The sequence below is a fragment of the Podarcis raffonei genome, chromosome 13 (genome assembly GCF_027172205.1).
Source record: "Podarcis raffonei isolate rPodRaf1 chromosome 13, rPodRaf1.pri, whole genome shotgun sequence".
Lineage (NCBI taxonomy): Eukaryota > Metazoa > Chordata > Lepidosauria > Squamata > Lacertidae > Podarcis > Podarcis raffonei.
Genome location: NC_070614.1, coordinates 52,290,072 through 52,315,126, shown reverse-complemented (window position 1 = coordinate 52,315,126; position 25,055 = coordinate 52,290,072). Strand labels below are relative to the sequence as shown.

Genomic DNA, 25,055 nt, shown 5'->3' with positions numbered 1-25,055 from the left:
GGGATTAGGTAAAGGTAAAGGGATCCCTGACCGTTAGGTCCAGTCGTGGACAACTCTGGGGTTGCGGCGCTCATCTTGCTTTATTGGCCGAGGGAGCCGGGGTACAGCTTCTGGGTCATGTGGCCAGCATGACGAAGCAACTTCTGGTGAACCAGAGCAGCGCATGGAAATGCCGTTTACCTTCCTGCCGGTACAGTGCCTATTTATCTACTTGCACTTTGAGGTGCTTTCGAACTGCTAGGTGGGCAGGAGCAGGGACCGAGCAATGGGAGCTCACCCCGTCGCGGGGATTCGAATCACCGACCTTCTGATTGGCAAGTCCTAGGCTCTGTGGTATAACCCACAGCGCCACCCGCATCCCTTGCATGGAGGATTAGTAGCTAATAAAAGTTGGGGTCTTCTTTTGTTTGGGGCTTCCATCTTGTTCCACCTGGTGGCAGGTGGAGTCCTGTCGCGACAGTCTTCAATCAAGACCAAGCCTACTGGCTGCTGTTTTGCTCTGGTATTCCTGGCTGGTGTCCTTGTTTTTTGTCCAAGGGAGCCCTCAGAGTTCTCCGTTAACAGCTCCCAACATTCCTCAGCTGAAAAATAGGGGCATTTCTCACCCAACTGACCCCCAGTTTTTGTCTCCTGCCCCTGATCAGCGGCGTAGCATGGGGGGGGGCACAGGGGCGGCAAATTCTTAGCGGCGCAAAGTTTTGACGCCCGGTGCCGCCTCGATACATTTGCTTGCTTTCATCGCTGGGCTCTGTTGAAAATGGCTTCTCCAGAAATGACCTCTCTCCAGACAGTGGAATGACTCTTCTTTTCTTATCTCTGCGGCTGCGATCTCCTGGATCGAATGTGCGTATGTGCTCCATCTGTTTCCCGCATTCTGCCTTGCCCCGGGCACCAGCAGGCCATGTTACGCCACTGCCCCCCCCCGAGCGTTTCCTAACAGGAGAAGGGCGAGTGCCGCTGCCGCTTCACCAACGGGGCACGACCTCCGCTGTCCTGAGAAAAACCCCTTCATCGCCATTTTATTTTATTCTTTTTTTGGGTCAACATTTTTTATTAGTTTTCACAATATTATAAACAAACAAACAAACAAACAAACACATAAGACAAACATCAATCATAGCCAAAACAAAAATTTTTCCCCCTTCCAGTAGCACCTTAAAGACCAACTAAGTTAATTCTTGGTATGAGCTTTCGTGTGCATGCACACTTCTTCAGATACACTGAAACAGAAGTTGCCAGATCCCTCTATATAGTGAGAAGGTGGGGAGGGGTATTACTCAGAAGGGTGGTGGGAATGGGTGATTGGCAGATAGCTGTGATGAGCCTGTTGACTCTTAACGACTCTTAACGACTGCAATAGGTCTTACAGGAAAAATCAAGGGGTGAGAAGGTGAAAAATGGCTTTGTCATGTATAATGAGATAAGAATCCAATGTCTTTGTTCAGACCAGGTCTCTCCATGGTTTTAAGTTTGGTAATGAGTTGCAATTCAGGGATTCGAAAGCTCATACCAAGAACTATGCACACGAAAGCTCATACCAAGAACTAACTTAGTTGGTCTTTAAGGTGCTACTGGAAGGGAAAAAAAATTTTGTTTTGACTATGGCAGACCAACACGGCTACCTTTCTGTAAATCAATCATAGCCTTATTGAAAATTACACTTACTAACTTTGTTAAGTGACTTCCTCGCTTCCCCTTGGTTGAATTTCATTGCATGTCCTTTTAACGGTTTTCCAAATCCCAATTCTTATAAAATTTAACTTAAACATTAACATCCTTAGATCTTCACCTTATGGAATTAAACATATTAATTCATCACTGAACATAAATAAAATCCTAAGCCAGTTAAGTATCTGCAAGCTGTTTTCAGTTAATTAGACTTAACAAATTTAGCTAGATAATCATTAAATTTAATCCACTCTTCCTGATACTCCTCCTTCTGGTTGTGGACTCTTCCGGTTAGGTCGGCTAGCTCCAAAAAATCCATCATCTTCATCTGCCATTCTTCTATGGTTGGTAATTCTTGGGTTTTCTACTTTTTAGCTAACAAAATACGAGCAGCAGTTGTGGCATACAAAAATAATTTAACATCTTTCTTGGGCAATTCCAAACCTGTTATTCCAAGAAGAAAGGCCTCTGGTTTCTTTATAGGTGTATATTTCAACATTTTTTTCAATTCATATAAATCTTTTCCCAGAGGTCTTTCACCTTGGGACAGGTCCACCACATATGATAAAAGGTTCCTTCCTTTTCTTTACATTTCCAACATATATTGTCACAGTTATGCAATTTTATTTTACTCTTTGCAAAAAGAAAAGCACGCACCAACGAATAAATTTCAGAAAGGGGCAAGATTAGACCTTGCTGACCCTGGGAGGTATACAGACAGCTTTCTGGCTCTGGGACAGGAAGCAAGAAAGTGCCCCACGCTGACTCACAGACCGGAGTCATGCTTTTAAATTGCTACAAAGACCTTTCGTTGCTTTGTTTAACTTCTTGAAACTTGCACGCCTGGTATTTACCTGGGGAAGGGACGGGCCGTGAGTAAACTCTCCGGTTTCAAACATTCAAACGGTAGCAGGAAAAGGGCTGGGCTGCAATTTATCCTCTCTGACAGAGGATCAGTGGGGCTTAAGAACCTGGGTGGGCATACCGGATCCGGCCCAATCGCCTTCTAAATCTGGCCTGCGGATGGTCTGGGAATCAGCATGTTTTTCATAGAATCATAGAATCCTAGAGTTGGAAGAGACCACAAGGGCCATCGAGTCCAACCCCCTGCCAAGCAGGAAACACCATCAGAGCACTCCTGACATATGGTTGTCAAGCCTCTGCTTAAAGACCTCCAAAGAAGGAGACTCCACCACATTCCTTGGCAGCATGAGTAGAATGTGTGCTTTTATTTAAAATGCATCTCTGGGTTATTTGTGGGGCATAGGAATTCGTTCTCACCCCCCAAAAAATATAGTCCTGCCCCCCACAAGGTCTGAGCGACAGTGGACCTGAAAAAGTTTGCTGCCCCCGTTTAAGAACATTTGAAGAACTCTGCCAAAGGCCCATCTAGTCAGGTATCCGGTTCCCACAGCGGCCAACCAGAATTGATGCCTGTGGGAAGCCCGAAAGCGGGAAAGTGCTGCCACACTTAAAGATGGATTTCCTTCAAGTGTGGATGATGTTGCGCCTGTGACAGTTCCAGTTCCACAGATTAAAGCAGTCAAGTGGGAATTTTTGGGCTGAGGCAATCTCCATGCTTCAAGGTTTCGCTTCTGTCCTCCTAAAAAGACATTTGATGTTTGCGGTGATGTATCGGCGCACCTTGATTCCACTCACCCTCGCTACTGGTGCCACTTCAGCCCTGGAAAAAAAGAGCCACACCTTTTAAATTTGTGGGTGTGTTTTTTTTAAAAAAAATAATTTTTATTAGTTTTCAGTAACAATCCTCCAATATACTCCTCATTGTATCAATACCAAGTTATAATATCAATTCCAGTATCAATCAGTTAAATACCCAATTACATAATTTAAGTGGTAGAATTGAAGGTTTGACCATTTTCTTTAATTCTGCTCCCAAACCCTTATTTAATCCTATTACATTCCTGTCGTAATAACGATTCCTTATACAACAGCTGCAATATCCTTAACGTCTATTCGTGTTAACACTTTTCATAATTTATAAGACTGCCAGTATTAATAATCAGAATAAATTTGCGGTTTTTAACCTATTTGCTCTAATACTGTCTCCAGCTAAGTTTTCACTCCAGAAATCGATGGCGCCCAGTGAGTCACACATCCCTAAATGTGTCTATTTTGAAAACGGCAAATGTTTGCGATACAACCCAGCTGTTTTTCTTTTTTTAAACCGTGAAATATTTGTGTGCCGGTGCTTAAAGCAGAGGTAAATGAAAGTGTTTGCTGTGAATTTAAATCGGTACCTTTAAAAAGCAAGCAAACGGACCCTGGACCGATAAAAAAATGAACTTGAAAACCTTTGCCAGACTTTGGGGAAACAGTAAATTGTAGCCTTATTGCAGAGCAGCATTGCATTCGCATTTTCTGAATCTCCTCCTTTTATCTTTGCAGCGTCTCGCCAAGCCACCAGGGCACTGATGGTGGTCTCCCTGGTACTGGGGGTGATTGGCATGGGCGTCGCCACCATGGGCATGAAGTGCACCAATTGCGGGAGCGAGGACAAGGTGACGAAGGCTCGGATTGCCATGACAGGAGGCATAATCTTCATGGTTGCAGGTAAGTCGGTCTAGGAATGGCCCGTTTCCTGCTATGTGGGCCTAAGAAGAACAATGGCCGCTGGATCAGTGCAAAGGGGGATGGCATTCTCAGCCAGCGCCAAAGGGGGAAAACCCACAGGCAGGATTCGAACGCAAGTCTACAGCAACCGGGATTTAGAAGCATCGCAATGGCTCCGACTCTGCAGGCAAGAACACAGCCTTTGTGACTACAAGCCACCAATAGCCTTGTCCTCCGTTAATAATTTGTCCAGTCCTCTTTTAAAGCCTTCCAGGTTGGTGGCCGTCACTGGGGCAGGGAGGTCCATTCATAGAATCATAGAATCCTAGAGTTGGAAGAGACCACAAGGGCCATCAAGTCCAACCCCCTGCCAAGCAGGAAACACCATCAGAGCACTCCTGACATATGGTTGTCAAGCCTCTGCTTAAAGACCTCCAAAGAAGGAGACTCCACCACACTCCTTGGCAGCAAATTCCACTGTCGAGCAGCTCTTACTGTCAGGAAGTTCTTCCTAATGTTTAGGTGGAATCTTCTTTCTTGTAGTTTGGATCCATTGCTCCGTGTCCGCTTCTCTGGAGCAGCAGAAAACAACCTTTCTCCCTCCTCTATGTGACATCCTTTTATATATTTGAACATGGCTATCATATCACCCCTTAACCTCCTCTTCTCCTCTTCGAATATCCTTTATTAGGCATAGCAAACCACATGTTATCAAACAGACAAAGTTGTGCAAAATACGAGCTCAACATAATGAGGTTTGTCCAGGTCAGATCTTTAACTCCAGAGGAAATCAATTTGCATAAATAATACAACACAGCACTACCACATCACCGATCAATTAAGAGCCACTAAATCTCTTTATGGGATGCGGGTGGCGCTGTGGGTTAAACCACAGAGCCTAGGGCTTGCCGATCGGAAAGTTGGCAGTTTGAATCCCTGCAACGGGGTGAGCTCCCATTGCTCAGTCCCAGCTCCTGCCAACCTAGCAGTTCGAAAGCACGTCAAAGTGCAAGTAGTTAAATAGGTACCACTCCAGCAGGAAGGCAAACAGCGTTTCCGTGCGCTGCTCTGGTTTGACAGAAGTGGCTTAGTCATGCTGGCCACATGACCCGGAAGCTGTACGCCAGCTCTCTCGGTCAGTAAAGCGAGATGAGCGCCGCAACCCCAGAGTCGGCCACGACTGGACCTAATGGTCAGGGGTCCCTTTACCTTTACTTAAATCTCTTTATAATGGCCCAGTCTTTCCACATGGACAGCACTCAAAAATTCAGCCACTATTAAAGTAATTTGATCGTTCCTGTCCGAGAGTAGGTCCTGAACCATTGGTAGCCTAGAATTAAGCCTGTTGAGTTGTAAGGCCTCTAATAATTGTCTTCTGGCATAAATGCCAAAATCACAAGATAGGAAGATATGCTCCAAAGTATCAGGTTCCTGTTTACTACATTTGCAGAGGCGCTCTGTTTCTGGGAGAGCTAATATCTTTCTCTTACTACCATCAAGGGAAACATATTAAATCTGGCTAACATAAACAGCCTTCACAGTTCATGGTTCTTGCAGGGAGTTCCATAGTTTAAACCCTGTGCTGCGTGAAAAAGGACTTTCTTTTATCCGTCCTGAATTTTCCAGTGTTCGTCTTCATGCGACGTCCACCAGTTCTGGTGCTATAGGAGACACTTTCTCCAGGGCAGGCACCCCCAAACTTGGCCCTACAGATGTTTTGGGGGCTACAATTCCCATCATCCTTGACCACCAGTCCTGTTAGCTAGGGATGATGGGAATTGTAGTCCCAAAAAATCCTGGAGGACTGAGTTTGGGGTTGCCCTCTATAGGGCATGCATAATTTTATGAATTCCTATTGTGTCTCCTCATGCTTGCTTTTTCTCTAAGCTCGAAAAACCCAAACACTGCAACTTTTCCTCGTAAGTTGAGTCCCTCCACTTCTTAGATCATTTTGGTTCCCTTTTCAGAACCTTTTCCAACTCTACAATATCCTTTCTTACGTGAGGCGACCAGAACTGGACTCCATTCTGGGTCCTGCTGGGTGGTTTTCAGCCCTTGTGATGTTCTCTAGTTAATTTCTCTGGAAAGACATACAGTGGTACCTCAGGTTAAGTACTTAATTCGTTCCAGAGATCCGTTCTTAACCTGAAACTGTTCTTAACCTGAAGCACCACTTTAGCTAATGGGGCCTCCTGCTGCTGCCGCGCCACAGGAGCATGATTTCTGTTCTCATCCTGAAGCAAGGTACTATTTCTGGGTTAGCGGAGTCTGTAACCCGAGATACCACTGTACCTGTTAAGTCGAACATCTTGCGAGTCAAACGTTTTGGCTCCCAAACGCCGCAAACCCAGAAGTGAGCCTTCTGGTTTGCGAACGTTCTTTAGAACCCGAACACCCGACGCGGCTTCCAATTGGCTACAGGAGCTTCCTGCAGCCAATCGGAAGCTGCACTTTGGTTTCCGAACGTTTTGGAAGTCGAATGGACTTCCGGAATGGATTCCGTTCGATTTCCGAGGTACGACTGTACTTCTGATATAAGTCTCCATCCCAAGCAGACTCCTAACTGATTTTTTTGTAGTGAGAGTCTTGCGCAGAGCAGATCCCATGCCTGTTAGAAAATCCCTCGCCTCATTGCATCCTTTTCCTGTGCATTAGCTAACTGCTTCAATTGGTTGCCGTCCCAATCATAAACCCACATTGCAAATTGCTGTTTGGGCTATGAATGCTGCCCGCAATGAGATTGTTAATTCAAATAAGGCTTGATAGGCTCAGTCCCAGCTCATTCTTGTCCATGCCAAATGGCTGCAGCTGTAGAGGGTTTCGCACTCGGGGCCTGCTCGGCGGTACCATCAGGGAATTGACCCCGAAGCATTCTCTGTGCAGGGCATCTGCTCTGCTGCTGCTAATAATAATAATACTAATTATTATTTATTAATTATTTATACTCCGCCCATCTGGCTGGGTTTCCCCAGCCACTCTGGGTGGCTTCCAACAGAACATTAAAAACACAATAAAACATTAAAAACTTCCCTAAACAGGCCTCCCTTCAGATGTCTTCTAAAAGTCAGGTAGTTGTTAATTTCCTTAACATCTGCTGGGCTGGCGCCACCACCGAGAAGGCCCTCTGCCTAGTTCCCTGTAAGCTCCCTTCTCGCAGGGAGGGAACCGCCAGAAGGCCCTCGGCGCTGGACCTCAGTGTCCGGGCTGAACGATGGGGGTGGAGACGCTCCTTCAGGTATACTGGGCCTTTGAGGCCATTTAGGGCTTTAAAAGTCAACACCTACACTTTGAATTGTGCTCGGAAACGTCCTGGGAGCCAATGTAGGTCTTTCGGGACCAGTGTTATGTGGTCTCGGCGGCCGCTCCCAATCACCAGTCTGGTTGCCGCATTCTGGATTAGTTGCAGTTTTGGGTCACCTTCTAAGGTAAAGGTAAAGGGACTCCTGACCATTAGGTCCAGTCGTGACTGGAGATGAGCGGTGCTCATCTCACTTTATTGGCCGAGGGAGATGGGTCATGTGGCCAGCAGGACTAAGCCGCTTCTGGCGAACCAGAGCAGCGCATGGAAACGCCGTTTACCTTCCCGCCGGAGCGGTACCTCTTTATCTACTTGCACTTTGTGCTTTTGAACTGCTAGGTTGGCAGGAGCAGGGACCAAGCAATGGGAGCTCACCCCGTCGCGGGGATTCGATCTGCCGACCTTCTGATCGGCAAATCCTAGGCTCTGTGGTTTAACCCACAGTGCCACCCGTGTCCCCATTCCAAGGTAGCTACAGGTAAAAAGCATCAGTTAGCCTGGTGAAAAGGAGGGTTGAGCTCTGCAACCGCTCTTGCAGGGAAAGCATCTATTGAAGGGAGGCTTCAAATTGGATCTGTGGAATGAGGAGAGGCTGTTTGTTTTGGCGGTGGAGAAGCAGCGATGTTGTCATACAGGAGGGAATACAGTGCCCATCTCAAGGGAGTGCGGCAGAAAGCAGCGATAGGAATCAGTGTTAGAAACTCAGATATATAAGCTAATCGCTCAACAGCACCTTGAACCTGGGCCAGGGGCGCCACAATGGAATGTCTAGGCACTCCCCCCCACATAAAATGAAATGTATCATTATTACTATTAATTTCATTCTTACACCGCTTTATATTTTAAAGAAAGTATCTCAAGGTGGTTTAAAAGGTAAAGGTAAAGGGACCCCTGGACTTTTAAGTCCAGTCAAAGGCGACTCTGGGGTTGCGGTGCTCATCTCGCTTTCAGGCCAAGGGAGACAGTGTTTGTCCGCAGACAGCTTTCCCAGTCATGTGGCCGGCAGGACTAAACTGCTTCTGGCGCAACAGGACACTGCGACAGAAACCAGAGTGCACGGAAACGCCGTTTACCTTCCTATTGATCTACTTGCGCTTGCGTGCTTTCGAACTGCTAGGTTGGAAGGAGCTGGGACAGCGCTCACCCCATCGCAGGGATTCGAACCGCCGACCTTCCGATCGGCAAGCCCAAGAGGCTCCGTGGTTTAGACCACGGCGCCACCCCTTCCTTGCCCCCTGGAGCAACAGGAAACAAGCTTGCGCCATCTTCCAGGTGACGGCCCTTCAAGATGTTTGAAGATGGCTATCGTATCTCTTGCCCAACTCCCTCCACCGTTCCTTATAAGGCTTGGTTTCCAGAGCCTTTTATCATCTTGGTTGCCTTCCTCTGCACATGTTCCAGCTTGTCAACATCCTTCTTAAACTGGGGAGCCCAGAACTGGACACAGGACTCCACATGGTGTCCTTCCACAGCAGAATAGAACAGCTCCGAAACTCTGGGAACTGTAGTTTCCAGAGTTCCCAGACTCTGGGAACCATAGCTGTATGAGGGAAATCTCAGCACCCTTAAACTACACATCCCTCTTGGGGGAAGCCATGACTGTTTAAAGTGGCTTCTGCCATGTGAGATGAATGGGGGATAATAATAATAATAATAATAATAATAATAATAATAATAATAATAATCATCTATTATTTGTACCCCGCCCATCTGGCTGGGTTTCCTCAGCCACTCTGGGCGGCTTCCAACAGAACATTAAAAATACATAAGAAGACATACACACACTTGACTGGCATTTATTTCCGCAAACAATTAGGATCTTTGAGCGTAAAGGGCTCAAAGAGTCTATAAAGTCGTAAATATTTTTTTCTTTTTTTAAAACTTCTGGACAGCAGCTTGTAACATCCTGAATGCTGGGGGGATAAAACTTCCGAGCGTCATTTGGACAAACTTGCATGTGGAACTCCATGCCACAGGAGGCCAGCTTGGATGGGTTTAAAAGAGGACCAGGCAAATTCATGGAGGAGGAGAGGGCTATGGATGGCGACTAGTCAGGATGGCTGTGCTCCACCTGCGCAGTCGGAGGAAGTGGTGCTGGTTTCTGGAAACTGCAGGAGGGGAGAGGGCTCTTGAGTTCGAATCCTGATTGTGGGTTTCCCATAATAGTCATCTGGTTGGCCACTGTCAGAACAGGATGCTGGACTTGATGGGGAACTGGCCTGATCTAGCAGGTCTCTTCCCATGTTCTTTATGAACTGAACTAGCAAAGGAGTCGTAGAATTGTGGCGTCGGAAGGGACCCGAGGGTCATCTAGTCCAACCCCCGCCTGTGATGCAGGAATCTTGATTTAAAGCATCCAGAACAGATGATGGGTTTCAAACTGAAACAGCTTTCTCTCCACCCCCCCAATTTTTTTTATTGGTTTTCACAACATTATAAACAAACAAACAAACAAACAAAAACATAAGACAAACAAACATAAATCATAACCTTATTGAAAATTGCACTTGTTAACATTGTTAAGTGACTTCCTCGCTTCTGCTTGGTTGAATTTCATTGCATGTCCTTTTAACGGTTTCCCAAATCACAGTTCTTGTAAAATTTAACTTAAACATCAACATCCTTAGATCTTCACATTATGAAATTAAACATATTAATTCATCACTTAACATAAATAAAATCCTAAGCCAATTAAGTATCTGGAAGCTGTTTTCAGTTAATTTAACATATTTAACTAAGTAATAATTAAATTTAATCCACTCTTCCTGGACTCTTCCGGTTAGGTCGGCTAGCTCCGAAAAATCCATCACCTTCATCTGCCATTCTTCTATCGTTGGTAATTCTTGGGTTTTCCAATTTTTACCTAACAAAATACGAACGGCTTCCTTTTTAAGCATGTCGTAGTTGAGCATGGAACTGTTGAGTTTTCCAGGCTGTTGCTTGAACAGCATGGAGGAGAAAGAAGCTGTTATATAAATTATTTTCTCCCCCCCACCTTCCTTCTCTCTCTTTTTCCCCAGGGCTGTGCGCACTCGTCGCTTGTTCGTGGATCGGGCACCAGACTGTGACGGATTTCTACAACACCATGGTGCCGACCAATGCAAAGTGAGTTTGCCGGTTGAGGCAGCGGGCGGGTGGGGTGGGGGGGAGAGGAATGAATGGCCCCCTAACCCCACAAGCTCTGGGCTTCTCTGATTTCTTCACCTCATCAAAACCTTGCCCACCCCCCCTCTCCCCGTGCTAAATAGTCCAGCACAGGGTGGATTTGATTTAAATCAAATTGAAGGAGCGTCTCCACCCCCATCGTTCAGCCCGGACGCTGAGGTCCAGCTCCGAGGGCCTTCTGGCGGTTCCCTCACTGCGAGAAGCAAAGCTACAGGGAACCAGGCAGAGGGCCTTCTCGGTGGTGGCGCCCGCCCTGTGGAATGCCCTCCCACCAGATGTCAAGGAGAAAAACAACTATCTGACTTTTAGAAGACATCTGAAGGCAGCCCTGTTTAGGGAAGCTTTTAATGTTTGATGTATTACTGTATTTTAATATTCTGTTGGAAGCCGTCCAGAGTGGCTGGGGAAGCCCAGCCAGATGGGCGGGGTATAAAAAAAATATTATTAGTCAGTAAGACAAAAACAAAAGGAAAAGGCCGCGAAAACGAAAACGCAAAATAAATAGCAAAAACAGACCTCAGCGTAACACTCAAAACGGGAGTGTGGCATTCAAAACGGAGCACGTTTGGCTTCCGAGAAAGGTTTGCAAACCGGAACACTTACTTCTGGGTTTGGGTTCCGAGTTGTTTGAGTCCCAAGGCGCTTAAGAACCGAGGGACCACTGTATTCCGCAACGGCTTTAGTATATTTGTATCAAGCCAGGATTGCATTTCCCAGTGATTTATGCTAGATGTATGTGCATTTTAGGGACGCGGGTGGTGCTGTGGGTTAAACCACAGAGCCTAGGACTTGCCGATCAAAAGGTTCGCAGTTCGAATCCCCGTAACGGGGTGAGCTCCCGTTGCTCGGTCCCTGCTCCTGCCCACCTAGCAGTTCGAAAGCACCTCAAAGTGCAAGTAGATAAATAGGTACCGCTCCGGCGGGAAGGTAAATGGCGTTTCCGTGCGCTGCTCTGGTTCGCCAGAAGCGGCTTAGTCACGCTGGCCACATGACCCGGAAGCTGGATGCCGGCTCCCTCGGCCAGTAAAGCGAGATGAGTGCCACAACCCCAGAGTCGGTCACGACTGGACCTAATGGTCAGGGGTCCCTTTACCTTTATGTGCATTTTAGAAAAATCTACCTGCTAAATACCAGACAGGTGCAATACCTGTCTTTTCAACACCTATTTAAGATCTTCCCTTTTCCATCAAGCCTTTTAAGTGGCAATTTTTATCCCAGTTTGTATAAGTTCAAAAAGAAAAAAAAATGCGTGCATAAACTGGCCCGATGGGGCATCTTTACGATTCACCTTTCTCCTCCTTGCAGGTACGAATTCGGATACGCCATTTTCATCGGATGGGGGGGCGCTGCCCTGCTGCTCTTAGGGGGCGGGCTCCTTTCCTGCTCCTGCCCTGGGAAGACCGCCTACAGGGGGCGCCAGTACCCCCAGGGGAAGCCCATCTCCAAACCTCCCAGCTCCAAAGAATATGTCTAGTGCTTTTGATTGACAGTTCCTTCACCCTTTCCCCGACGCCTAGAATACCACTGGACCAGAGGCGTGAAAAGACCACCCTGAACTTTTTGGGACGACCTCCGCGACTCCTTCCCCCACCCTAGAGAGGCGTTTTTAAATGTTTCCTCATTTCACACCAGATTTTTCTTTTTTTACTAAATAATGCTATTTGTTAGCTTGCGATTTCCCCGTGTAATTCTTTTGCTAATGGATAGGAATGATGGTAAGTGATTAATGTATGATGATGTAAACACAACACTTCCACGCCGACTTATTGGGGACACACACAGATAATTTGTTAATTGAACTCTCTTCTCCACCTACCACCCCCGCAGACTCCCAAATAAATATAATTTTTTTTAATAGATTACTCAGGGACATATATATAGTTGCGACAGAACTAAAACACAGGACCCAGTTCCCTTACGTTTGTTTGAAAGCAGCTCCTGAACTGGGAAGACTGGAGAATTCAGCACTTAACTGTGCGTCTGTATTGGGTCGTTGAACACCAGCAAATTGAGCTTTGAAACAACGGTTCGTTTCTCTTTGGGGTGTTTACATCTATCTGTCGTACAATCATATATATTTTTTTTTCGGGTGGGGGGAGAATGAATGGAGCCCTACTGGAAAACCCCCAGTGATATCTGTAACTGTGTGTAAGTATACAGAACATTCACTTTGGGGCGAGTAGAAATGGTTTATACTGTATTAGGAAGGCTGTTCTGCATGGTGGGAAGTGTTGAGGTTGGCAGGATTAGACCCTAATTGCTTCGTCTGGTGTTAGAGGCAAGTGTGAAGGTTTGCTTTGCTGCAGAAATCATTGGTGGTTTTTTGTGTACACAAATACCCCTGATTTTATACACACACACACACACACACACACACACACACACACACACCACCCCATAAATTTGCTAGGGTTCTGGTGAAAACATTTGACCACAACCTACAAAGATACAATACTCTCGTTCAAGCCAGAGGCCTTTGGAAAAACAACCTGTTTGCCTATGTCCTATTACCCATATTAATGGCCATTCTAATTTGGGGCCTGTTAATTTCAACCCTTCACTTTACCCCACCGCTAAAAACTTCCCAGTAAGCGCCCCCTAAATCGTGTGTCGGGAACTTTTCTATACTTGGAGATATCTGCTTGCTTTAATAGATTTTAAATACTTGCTTTTAATTGTATGGGAAAAGGGGGAGGGAAAATATTGCCGGTCTTCAAGAAAGGAGGTAGATTTTTAAATGTGGCCTTATTTAAAGCACCAAGACTCCTTAAGGTTGTGTGCGTGTGCATATTTTTTATTATTAATTGCCTTTGTGTTGCTGGGAATTGATATTTTTTGTACATAATAAACAAGAATGTTTTGGACAAAAGCGGGCTTCAGTTTGACTCGTGTTTTGGGTGCCAGTCCTCATGAAAATTCATCGGCATGAATTTTTTAGCATGAATTTCTGCCAATACACACGTTTTTGTATTCAATATTGCCAAACAGACACGATATTGCACAACCATTCTCGTATATAAACAGTCTGAAACAAGTTACAAAATAAATGTTGCAAAATACAAAGGAGCTCATTGCTCCTAAACTGGAAGTGTGGTCTAGTCTTCTTGTAAGTCCCTTAATACTGTCCAAGAACTATCCTTGCGTCTAGTCCCAGAGAAAAAAACCTAAGCAACTTGCTTGTTCAGCAACACTGAGCTGAGTACAGGTGAAACTCGGGAAATTAGAATATTGTGGAAAAGTTCATTTATTTCAGTAATTCAACTTAAAAGGTGAAACTAATATATGAGATAGACTCATGACATGCAAAGCGGCCCAAATCAAGTACTGAGTACATGTGCATGCTTCTACTTCTCAGAGGTCCAATATTGCTCTATTTGCAGTCCTTGTTTTGCTGGTTTCATTTAATATTCTAATTTTCTGAGATTGTTAATTTGGGCTTTTCATCAGCTGTACGCCATAAACATCACAATTATAACAAATAAAGGCTTGACATATCTCGCTTTGCATGTCATGAGTCTATCTCATATATTAGTTTCACATTTTAAGTTGAATTACTGAAATAAATGAACTTTTCAACAATATTCTAATTTTCCGAGTTTCACCTGTATTCTTTTTAATTTGTAGAAAACACACATATCCCAAGAGTCTGGCCCTAAACCTGTTCACTTATAAGCCAATCTCACAGAACTCAACAATATTTACTTCAAGTGAAAATACATGTGGCTGCAGTTTTAATTTTTGTGAAACATTCAAAACTGAACCCACAAGTATCTTTAATTCTATTGCATGCAGCAAATTTATTTTTTGGCACAAATTCTACCATGTTTTGTGTCATTTGCAGAAAGTTACACAAACAACAAAAATCTATAGATGTTTCCCCATACTTATTTTCCAACTGAATTTTACTGAAATTTCGGTAGACTTAATTTTGTGGATCTGCCAGGTTGGTCAGGTGTTGGGAAAGGGCAAAGGCGTATTTAACTTGGGCTTCTTCGTGGCTGGGACGTATCCTGGACGACACAGGCAACAATCTGCTCACTTTCGGCCTCTGGCCCCGCTTCCCTCTGCCACGTGGCCCTCGAAAGGTTGCCCAAAAGCAAATGTGGCCCTTGGGCTGGAAAAAGTTCCCAATCTCTCTCTGAGACGGGTCAAAGCACAAATCCCAGCAGTCTTGTGGCCTCACATGGGGATGAGGCGAAGACCTGCAGGGGGTGGGCAAACCTACTGCCCCAATACCTAAAGAGAGCCTCCCTTGCAGGGGCAGTATACCTGAAAGCGCCAGGCAGCAAAAACGAAGGGGAAAGTTATGAACTTGTGATGTTTGTGAGGGTATCTGCTTGGTGGCTGCTGTGATGTTCTAGATCAGGGACGTCTGCAATCTAGGTAAAGGGACCCCTGACCATTAGGTCCAGTTGTGACCGACTCTGGGGTTGCGGCGCTCATCTCGCTTTATTGGCCGAGGGAGCCGGCGTCCAGCTTCCGGGTCACGTGGCCAGCAGGACTAAGCCGCTTCTGGCAAACCAGAGCAGCGCACGGAAACGCCGCTTACCTTCCCGCCGGAGCGGTGCCTATTTATCTACTTGCACTTTGACGTGCTTTTGAACTGCTAGGTTGGCAGGAGCAGGGACCGAGCAACGGGAGCTCACCCCATCATGGGGATTCGAACCACCGACCTTCTGATTCGCAAGTCCTAGGCTCTGTGGTTTAACCCACAGCGCCACCCGCGTTTTGATACTATACTCGACTGAAATGTTCAAATGATTCTTCGATTGTCCTTGAGTTGATCCGCCACAGTTGCGATCCTCTCGTCTCCTGCCACACCTTGTGAGAACCGCTGTTTTAAATGTTTTTTTAAAAAAATATTTATTAAGGGTTTAATAGTTACAGAATAAAGAAAGAAAAACAAAAAAACAATAAAAAGTTCACAATATGTCAAAAATAAAAAGGAAAAAACTAAAAACAACACAGCAAAACAACAAGAGAAACAAAAACATTTAAAAACACATCCAGTATCTCTATATCTCTACCTTTCATTTACTTATATCGTCGACCTCCTCACACCTCCCTTTTTTGTATTCTTGTTCAATTAGCTATTTCAGCAAATCCTTTCCATCTTTCTTAATTTTTGTTCTATAATTTATCTTATCACAATCTGACCTTAAATTTCCACTTTGACCCATTAACAATCTATTTTTACTTAATTCTTTATAATATTTCTGCTAGAGCCATAGAACTTCATCCCAGCATCCTTCTAACATTCATTAATTTTACAATATTTCTGTAAATAAACTTTAAATTTTTTCCACTCTTCTTCCACCAACTCTTCTCCCTGGTCTCGGATTCTGCCAGTCATTTCTGCCAACTCCATATAGTCCATCAGCTTCATCTGCCATTCTTCCCGGGTGGGTACCGCTGTTTTAAATGATGTTTAAACTGAACGGACCGCATTGCATGCTGTGGTTAAAAAAAAACCCCAGCAAGTGTGGAACAATGCTGAAAGTAAACAAATTAAAATAATTATGACCCAGGACTAGGGAGTTATCCAGAAGCTGGCTACTTTCCTAGGGAAGACTAGACACCTACAGACTCTTAACTTGCAAGCCTGAATTCTCCCAGGGAACCATTGCAAGAAATGAAAGTGCTGCAGCGCCTCCCAATGGCCATTTGGGGTAGCACAGCTGTACATATACAATGTCCCCACTGTGGAAGGACGTGTGGATCCAGAATTGGGCTCCACAGTCACTTATGGACTCATTGTTAAAACCGTGTTTATGGAAGACAATCTTACTTGGCTATGAGTGATCACCCAAAAAGAAGGTATCGTGGATTCACGAGGCTGTAACCATAAAGACTGGAAATAATTGTGTGTGTGTTACGTAACAGCAGCAGCAGCAGAGGTAGCATTTTAAATGTTAAAAGATTTAAATTGTTTTATTCGTCTTGAGATTTTTTTCTTTGAGCTTTTTATTTTTTAAAACATTTGGGCAGACCCCAGAGATACTTATTTCTTTGCATTTAACAAAATGTATATACTGCTTAAGGGACGCGGGTGGTGCTGTGGGTTAAACCACAGAGCCTAGGACTTGCCGATCAGAAGGTCGGCAGTTCGAATCCCCGCGACGGGGTGAGCTCCCATTGCTCGGTCCCTGCTCCTGCCAACCTAGCAGTTTGAAAGCACCTCAAAGTGCAAGTAGATAAATAGGTACCGCTCTGGCGGGAAGGTAAACGGTGTTTCTGTGCGCTGCTCTGGTTTGCCAGAAGCGGCTTAGTCATGCTGGCCACATGACCCGGAAGCTGTACACCGGCTCCCTCGGCCAGTAAAGCAAGATGAGCGCCGCAACCCCAGAGTCGGCCACGACTGGACCCTTTACCTGTACCTATATAATGCTTACTCTATAGAGAAGCTGTAAGCCAGTTGTTCCCAAAGGGGGCACTACACCCCCTGGGAGTGTGCTGCTGGGATTATCTGGGGTGTTTGTGGGGGGGTGGTAAGAGGCAAGGGGGCAGCAGAGAGATGTGGGAGATGTCAACGACCATCGGGCATTAAAAAGCTGGCACAGTCAAACCTCGGTACCTGAACGCCTCCGTTGTGGAACGTTTCGGCTCCCAAACGCCAAAAAACTGGAAGTAACTGCTCCAGTTTTCGAACGATTTTTGGAAGGCGAACGTGCTTCGTGGCTTCTGTTTTGAATTTCCCTATTGTATTGAGGCTTCCGCTTTCAGTTTTCGGCCGTCGAACGTTTCAGAAGTCGAACGGTCTTCCGGAACAGATTACATTCGACAACCGAGGTTTGACTGCATCACCAGATACCATGGTACAGCAGCCCAACCGGACGCCTTCCTCTGCCCCAGCTGCAACAAAACATGTCTCTCCCCTATCAGTCTCACTACAGCCACAGCTGGCGCTGCAACCGTCCAACAGCTTGACTTCACCCCCAAAGATGCTCTCCTCCGTTGTCTCCAAAGACAGACACCAACAACAACACCACTGTTCAATTCATTAAAATAAATAGTTTAAAGTGGATTTTGAATTAATGTGCAATTACTGTTCCTGTTTGGAAATTATCCATGTTATGATCTTCCTTAGTGCAAACATAATGCTTTTCAGAGAGTAGGGGGCACTGGGGATGAGTTTATGGAACCAAGGGGTGGTGGCCCCCTTGGCGACTACTTTTCTATATGGTTGTTTTTATCTTGTTGTTGTTGTTGAGTCCTTTAGTCATGTCCGACTCTTTGTGACCCCCTGGACCAGAGCACACCAGGCCCTCCTGTCTTCCACTGCCTCCCACAGTTTGATCAAACTCATGCTGGTAGCTTCGAGGACACTGTCCCACCATCTCATCCTCCGTCGTCCCCTTCTCCTTGTGCCCTCCATCTTTCCCAACATCAGGGTCTTTTCCAGGGAGTCCTCTCTTCTCATGAGGTGGCCAAAGTCTTGGAGCCTCAGCTTCAGGATCTGTCCTTCCAGTGAGCACTCAGGGCTGATTTCCTTCAGAATGGAGAGGTTTGATCTTCTTGCAGTCCATGGGACTCTCAAGAGTCTCCTCCAGCACCAGAATTCAAAAGCATCCATTCTTCCGCGATCAGCCTTCTTTATGGTTCAGCTCTCGCTTCCATACATCACTACTGGGAAAACCAGAGCTTTCACTATACGGACCTTTGTTGGCAAGGTGATGTCTCTGCTTTTTAAGATGCTGTCTACTTTTTAAATCTACTTTTATACTTCTGTTTTTATCTACTTTTTTTTTTTTGCAAACCTTTCCAAGTTTTGTTTGTTTTTAAAGTATATGAAGTTTCTGTAACATATAAATCCAGACAGGCTCCAGATCCGATTGCTCGCTTTGCATCGGACCAAACGGATATGCCGCTTTCTCCGCGGAGACGCTCAAAGCGGTTTACAAGTATCCAGCCGGCTCCTCCCTCCATTCCTCCTGCTCCTCCCGATTAAGGCCGGCTCGGCCCGGGAATCTTCCCACTTCCCAGCCAACCCGCCTCCTCCACCTCCCTGTGCGCTGGCGTCGTCCCACCGGGCGGAGCTGCCGGGGACTTGCTCCAGGCGGCGCTGCGCGCTCGGCTTCGCGGACCGGCCGCCCGTGCGTGGCTCGGGGTCGTCCCGCAGACCGAGGGGGGGCGCCCTGCTGCCCCCTCCCGGGCGCCGCGAGGATGGCTCCTCCGCCGGGCGCCGCCCGCAGCCGCGCACCCCGCCCTGGGGCGGAGCAGGAGCCGCTGCCGGCGGCGCCTCCTTGCTCCTCCGCGCGCCCCTGGCTGGTCTTGCCTCTGCGCGGCTGCTCGCAGGTCTGGTCCAGGTATCAGCGCCGCCGCCGCCTCCACCTCCGGCCAGGGCTGCCCGGAGCGTCCCGGAGGAACGGCGCCGCGATGACGGTCAAGCTGGACTTCGAGGAGTGCCTGAAAGACTCGCCGCGCTTCAGGTGGGTTCGCTTGGCGCGCCGCGCCGTGCGCCCTTGGCCATGCAGCTGGTGCGCTTTTACGCATCGCGCTCCGGCCGGTGCCAGGCGGAGGCAGGCGGGCTGTCCCGCCGCCACGCAGCTGCCCCGACGGCGCGCCTTGCGGAGACGGCGCTCCCGCTCGCTCCCGCGCACGGCTCCGCTGCCTGCCTTCGCCCGCCTCCCTCCTCCGGCCCGCCACCCGCCTGCCTCCTCCACTGGCTGGAGACGAGCCGGCAGTTTCTCCGGCCTTGGAAAGAGGACGTCCCGGGCCTTCCTTTCTGTCAAACAAACTCAGAAGGAGAGTTTTCGCTTGGGGAGGGAGGGCTGGGCTGCGTTGTTGGAGAAGGGGAGGAAGTGTCGCCTAGTGGTGAGAGCAGAGGGGGCGGCTAAAGACCCAACTGGCGGGGTCCGGAAGAGGGAGAAGTGTTGGGGCTTCGGTGGCGAACCCTAAATGATGGGATAAATATTAAGGAATGGAAGGGAGTCAATAGCTCTTTCTCCTTTTCCGAAGGTGGGGGGGATTTCTCCAAACATATAGGGACCCTTAGGGTCATCTAGTCCAACCCCCTGCCGTGCAGGAATCTCATGATAAGGGGAGAGCTGCCATTTTGGGGGGGGCTTGTTTTTGCCTCCCTTTGGGGGGCCCTTTCCTCCCCACTTCTCTCCTTTGCACCAGGCTACAAAAGGAGTCCAAGAGTGCAGGAAGAGGCAGGAGAAGTGTGTGTGTAAAATACTACTAAATTGGGGGCTGGGGGGGGGCGGACAGGGGACAGTGTGGAGATGATACTGTGAAGCAAATCGAGCTGCTGGTGGGGTTGCCAACTTTTCAACCAGCTCTCTGCTCCTGTGTCTTTATCAGCAATGGTCGCTGCAGGAATTGGCCTGTTCCTTTCTGTTTGGTTACACGCCCTTAATGGCACAGGAGCAGGATAGGCTTGTGGAGGGGGGGTGATTTTTGGGTGAGAGGCGGTAAGTTGGCAACCCCAGTTGTCAGGGCTGCTGTGCTCAGGGCGCCTAAACTGTAATGGAAGAGCTAGCACCACACTCAGCGTTTCAGAATCCGGCAGAGCAGGTGTAAGACTGCGGGCTATTTCTAGTGGTGTGGTTTTGGTAGTGCCCCCTTCTCCCCCCCTCAAAAAAAAAACACCCCACTAGCAGGAGTTTCCGGCCTGTACACATGGGAGCGCAGACCTCACGCTGGGGCGAGGAGGCAGGAAGTGATAACTGGGGCAAGGCTAGAAAGCGTTCCTGGGGTTGCTTGGGCCCAAAAAAACCCCTAAGCTGTCACGTTTCAGTGTGAGGCAGTCACCGTTGCCCCATATTCTGTGCCTGGGATGTACAGTGGTACCTCGGGTTACATACGCTTCAGGTTACATATGTTTCAGGTTACAGACTCCGCTAACCCACAAATAGAGCTTCAGGTTAAGAACTTTCCTTCAGGATGAGAACAGAAATCGTGCTCCAACGGCACGGCAGCAGCAGGAGGCCCCATTAGCTAAAGTGGTGCTTCAGGTTAAGAACAGTTTCAGGTTAAGTACGGACCTCCGGAATGAATTAAGTACTTAACCTGAGGTATCACTGTATTTGTGTGAAATTTGGGGCCGCTTTCTGCAGAGAAGCACATCCGTCGAGTGGATATCTGTTTAACTTTTATATGTTGACATTATTATTTTATACTATTCTAATTGATTGTTGAATGTGACTCTTTTGATGTAGGCTGCCTATTTTAAAGTTATGTTTTATGATCACATTTTTGTATTGCATTAGATTTTTATAAGATGTACATTTTTTTGTTTCTTCAACTTGTAAACCGCCTTGAGTATTGGAAGATAGAAAGGCGGGATACAAATTATAAATGATGATGATGATCCGGCCCTGAAGCATTGCGGTTCGGGCTGGCCCGAAACACCCGTGTGGAGCAGTGATGTTTTGAGGGGTGAATCTGTTGGAGAACCCCAACTCCCCAGGGTCTTCTCTGGTGGTACAGAGGAAGACGGCGTTGGCTGTATATTTTTCAGAGCTGAGGGACTCAAAAGCCTTTTCGCCAGGCCCCACCAGCAATATCATGTTGCTTTAAACAGCCATGGTTTCTCCCACCCACCCAAGGAATCCTGGGAACTGTAGTTTGAGAAGGGTGCTCGTAGTTGTTAGGCACACCCTTACAGAACTGCAACTCCCAGAGTTCCCTGGGAAAGAGTGACTGGCTGTTAAACCGCTCTGGGAATTGTAGCTCTGTGGGTGAGGCTCACCTGACAGCGCTCAGCACTCTTAACCAAACTACAGCTCCCAGAATTCCTTGGGGGAAGCCATGATGGTTCAACCGGGGAATTCTGGGAAGATTCGCTCTCTGAGTGGGAAATAGGAGCCAGCTCCCGACTCTCAGCTCCCATAATTCTTTGGGGGGGAAGCCATGACTGCGTAAAGTGGTCTGATCCTGCTTTATATGGCAACACTTCAAACCGCCATGGCTTCCCCCAGAGACTTCTGGGAGTTTAAGGCTGATGAGAGTTGCTAGGAGAGCCCTTTATTTCTCCTCACGTTGCTACGATTCCCAGAACGGTTTAGCAGTCAGCCTCTCTTCTGAGGGAGCTCTGGGAATTATAGCTCTCGGAGGGGAAATATGGCAACACTCTCGGTGCCCTTCACCAAACTACAGCTCCCAGGATTCCTTGGGGGAAGCCATGCCAGTTTGACACATCAATCCCACCTCCCAGGGAACTCTGGGGAGGGGGGAATAGGGGTCTCCCAATGGCTCTCGGCGCCCTTCACCAAACTACAGTTCCCAGGATTCTGGGGGAAGCAACGCCTTCTCAGAGTGAAATCTCTTTGAACGTGAACATGGCCCTGAGAGTCACAGACGGTCTCCTCACGGTTTCCATTCTCCAGCTGTGTGTGGCTGGGACATGAGAGATTATTTCCAGGCGTCACTGATTTCCACTTGTAGGATGTTCTGCCACAATTTTCCTCTGGTGGGACGCCCAGTGGGTGGTTTTAAAAATGCTTCTCTTTTCCCAGCTGAGAAAGGCTGGGCTGTCTTTCTCTCTCTTTCCACAAAACACACACACACACACTTTTTTTTGGGTGTGTCGCAGCATCGTCAAACTCGTGTTTTGTGTTTGATGCCCGTCCTCCTTGCTGCCTTCCTCCTAGCTTCCTGTGGTTTTGCCACACTTCCCTCCTCGTCGGAGCCTCTTCTGAGTTTCCTCTGCTCCGGTTTCAGCCATAGCCCCGGTGCATTGTGGGGGACGTGTGCGCGGCGGCCATCTTGAAATGGCCCGTGTTGCGCAGCTGGAGTGGGAACCCAGTTTGGAGGTACTTACAGAGCACCTCCAATCTAGGTAACTCAAGTAAAAGCCAGAAACCAGGCAAAATTTGGGAATCAGGCCTCTTGTTGGTCTCCCTGCTGAGGGCCTTCTCGGTGGTGGCGCCCGCCCTGTGGAACTCCCTCCCACCAGATGTCAAAGAGAACAACAACTACCAGACTTTTAGAAGACATCTGAAGGCAGCCCTGTTTAGGGAAGCTTTTAATGTTTGATGCGATACTGTATTTTAATATTTTGTTGGAAGCCACTCAGAGTAGCTGGGGAAGCCCAGCCAGATGGCTGGGGTATACATTATTATTATTATTATTATTATTATTATTATTATTATTATTATTTATTCCGGCCTACCAGACCACATGCATGAGTGTGCTGCTTAGGGTGGGTGTCTTATTATGGGATGTGTGCTCCTCCTCACCCAATTTTGCAGCCTCCGTACGATGCCTCTGTCATCAAAATGCCCGTTCCAAGGAAGACTTGGCAATTTTTTAAAAAGCCAATATTTGTGATATCTCAGTGGCCTGTTTGCAGTTCTAAGCCGTGGCCTGGAAGAGTTTATTCCTGACTCTTTGCAGAGGTCCTTGTAACATAGAAATTGTAGTCGGACCGATACACTGAAGATTTAAAGCAGCAGTCAGGTTTTTCTCCCCCCCAAAAGAATCTTGGGAACTCTAGTTTGTTCTGGGTGCTGGGAGTCCTGCCTATTCACAGATCTCTGGAAGGAAGCCCTGTTCAGGGATGTTTTTAAAATGTGTGACATTTTAATGTATTTTTAATCTTTGCTGGAAGCCGCCCAGAGTGGCTGGGGAAACCCAGACAGATGGGCGGGGTACAAATAAATTATTATTATTACTATTATTACTATTATTATGATTGATTGATTGATTGATTGATTGATTGTTGAACCACTCTAGGATTTGAATAATAGAATTATAGAGTTCAAAGGGACCCGTACGGTCATCTAGCCCAACCCCCTGCTATGCACGGGGGTCGTCTCTCATTTACTTATTTACTTATTACCTTCCCTTCACCCCAAGGTCCCAGGGTGGGTCATGGCATTTGTTATATGGAAAAATTAGGGGTTGCCTTCCACTCATTGCCGACTGTGGACTTAGGAGACACCAAACGCCCAGATGGAGAGTTGGGCTGCGAAAGCCAATCCCAAATTTTCCACATATCACGAGAAAACGCAGCATTAAAAACAGAACAACAATCGCAAGACTCAGACGGGTCCTGAAAACCATGGCAACTCTTGGCAACCTTTGTTGTTGTTGTTGAGTTGTTTAGTCGTGTCCGCCTCTTCGTGACCCCTGGACCAGAGCACGCCAGGCCCTCCTGTCTTCCACTACCTCCCGCAGTCTGGCCAAACTCATGCTGGTAGCTTCGAGAACACTGTCCCACCATCTCGTCCTCTGTCGTCCCCTTCTCCTTGTGCCCTCCATCTTTCCCAACATCAGGGTCTTTTCCAGAGAGACTTCTCTTCTCATGAGGTGGCCAAAGTCTTGGAGCCTCAGCTTCAGGATCTGTCCTTCCAGTGAGCACTCAGGGCTGATTTCCTTCAGAATGGAGAGGTTTGATCTTCTTGCAGTCCATGGGACTCTCCAGAGTCTCCTCCAGCACCATAATTCAAAAGCATCAATTCTTCGGCGATGAGCCTTCTTTATGGTCCAGCTCTCACTTCCATACATCACTACTGGGAAAACCATAGCTTTAACTATACGGACCTTTGTTAGGTGATGTCTGCTTTTTAAGGGTCTCGGCACCCTTAGCAAACTACAATTCCCAGGATTCCTTGGGCAGGAGGAGGGGGAAGCCATGGTGCAGACGGGGCCTTTTATATTGTGTGTGTCTGTTGTTGGTTTTAATGTTGCAGTTTTGTGTTGCAGGCTGCCCTGAGACCTACGGGTATAGAGGGGCATGCAAATTTAATAAATAATAGTAGTCGCTTGTCACTCTGAGAACGTCTCTTCGTGTGTGGCAAAACCAGTTCGCTGTGGATAGGAGAGGTTTCCAGGCAACTGGCAGGAAGTGGTCGCAACGCCGGCCGAGGCAGGAAGCTTGCGAAGCGACCGCAACGCAGCTTTCAGGGTTGGCAGAGAAGAACGGAGGTGCTACTAAAATGCTACTCAGCCCCTAAGCTTCGCTCCTGGGCTCGCCTTCCTAGCTCCTGTATAGATGGTCTTTTCTTGCAAGTTCCTCTCCTGCTACCTGGTATGCCCCACGGAAGACCTTAAGGTCCATAAATAGCAACACCCTAGAGGACCCAGGTCAGGGATGCGGGTGGCGCTGTGGGTTAAACCACTGAGCCTAGGGCTTGCTGATCAGAAGGTCGGCTGTTCGAATCCCCACGACGGGGTGAGCTCCTGTTGCTCTGTTCCAGCTCCTGCCAACCTAGCAGTTTGAAAGCACGTAAAGTGCAAGTAGATAAAGAGGTACAGCTCTGGCGGGAAGGTAAATGGCATTTTCGTGCGCTGCTCTGGTTCGCCAGAAGCGGCTTAGTCCTCCTGGCCACATGACCTGGAAGCTGTACGCCGGCTCCCTCGGCCAGTAAAGGAGATGAGCACCGCAACCCCAGAGTCGGCC

At 47.5% G+C, this 25,055-nt stretch overlaps 2 protein-coding genes across 2 annotated transcripts in view; both read left to right on the top strand.

The window, feature by feature from the left end:
• CLDN7 (claudin 7) overlaps positions 1–13,079 on the top strand; it is a 28,582-nt gene extending 15,503 nt beyond the window's left edge. Inside the window, exons 2-4 of the mRNA XM_053360647.1 lie at positions 4,078–4,242; positions 10,561–10,645; positions 12,011–13,079. Coding sequence (XP_053216622.1) covers positions 4,078–4,242; positions 10,561–10,645; positions 12,011–12,179 — 419 coding nt within the window. The 3' untranslated portion in view covers positions 12,180–13,079. The remainder of the gene's footprint in view (positions 1–4,077; positions 4,243–10,560; positions 10,646–12,010) is intronic.
• Positions 13,080–18,853: 5,774 nt separating this feature from the next.
• The window catches only part of ACAP1 (ArfGAP with coiled-coil, ankyrin repeat and PH domains 1), a 48,882-nt gene continuing 42,680 nt past the window's right edge, over positions 18,854–25,055 (top strand). Inside the window, exon 1 of the mRNA XM_053360621.1 lies at positions 18,854–19,134. Within this exon, the coding sequence (XP_053216596.1) occupies positions 18,869–19,134 (266 nt within the window). The 5' untranslated portion in view covers positions 18,854–18,868. The remainder of the gene's footprint in view (positions 19,135–25,055) is intronic.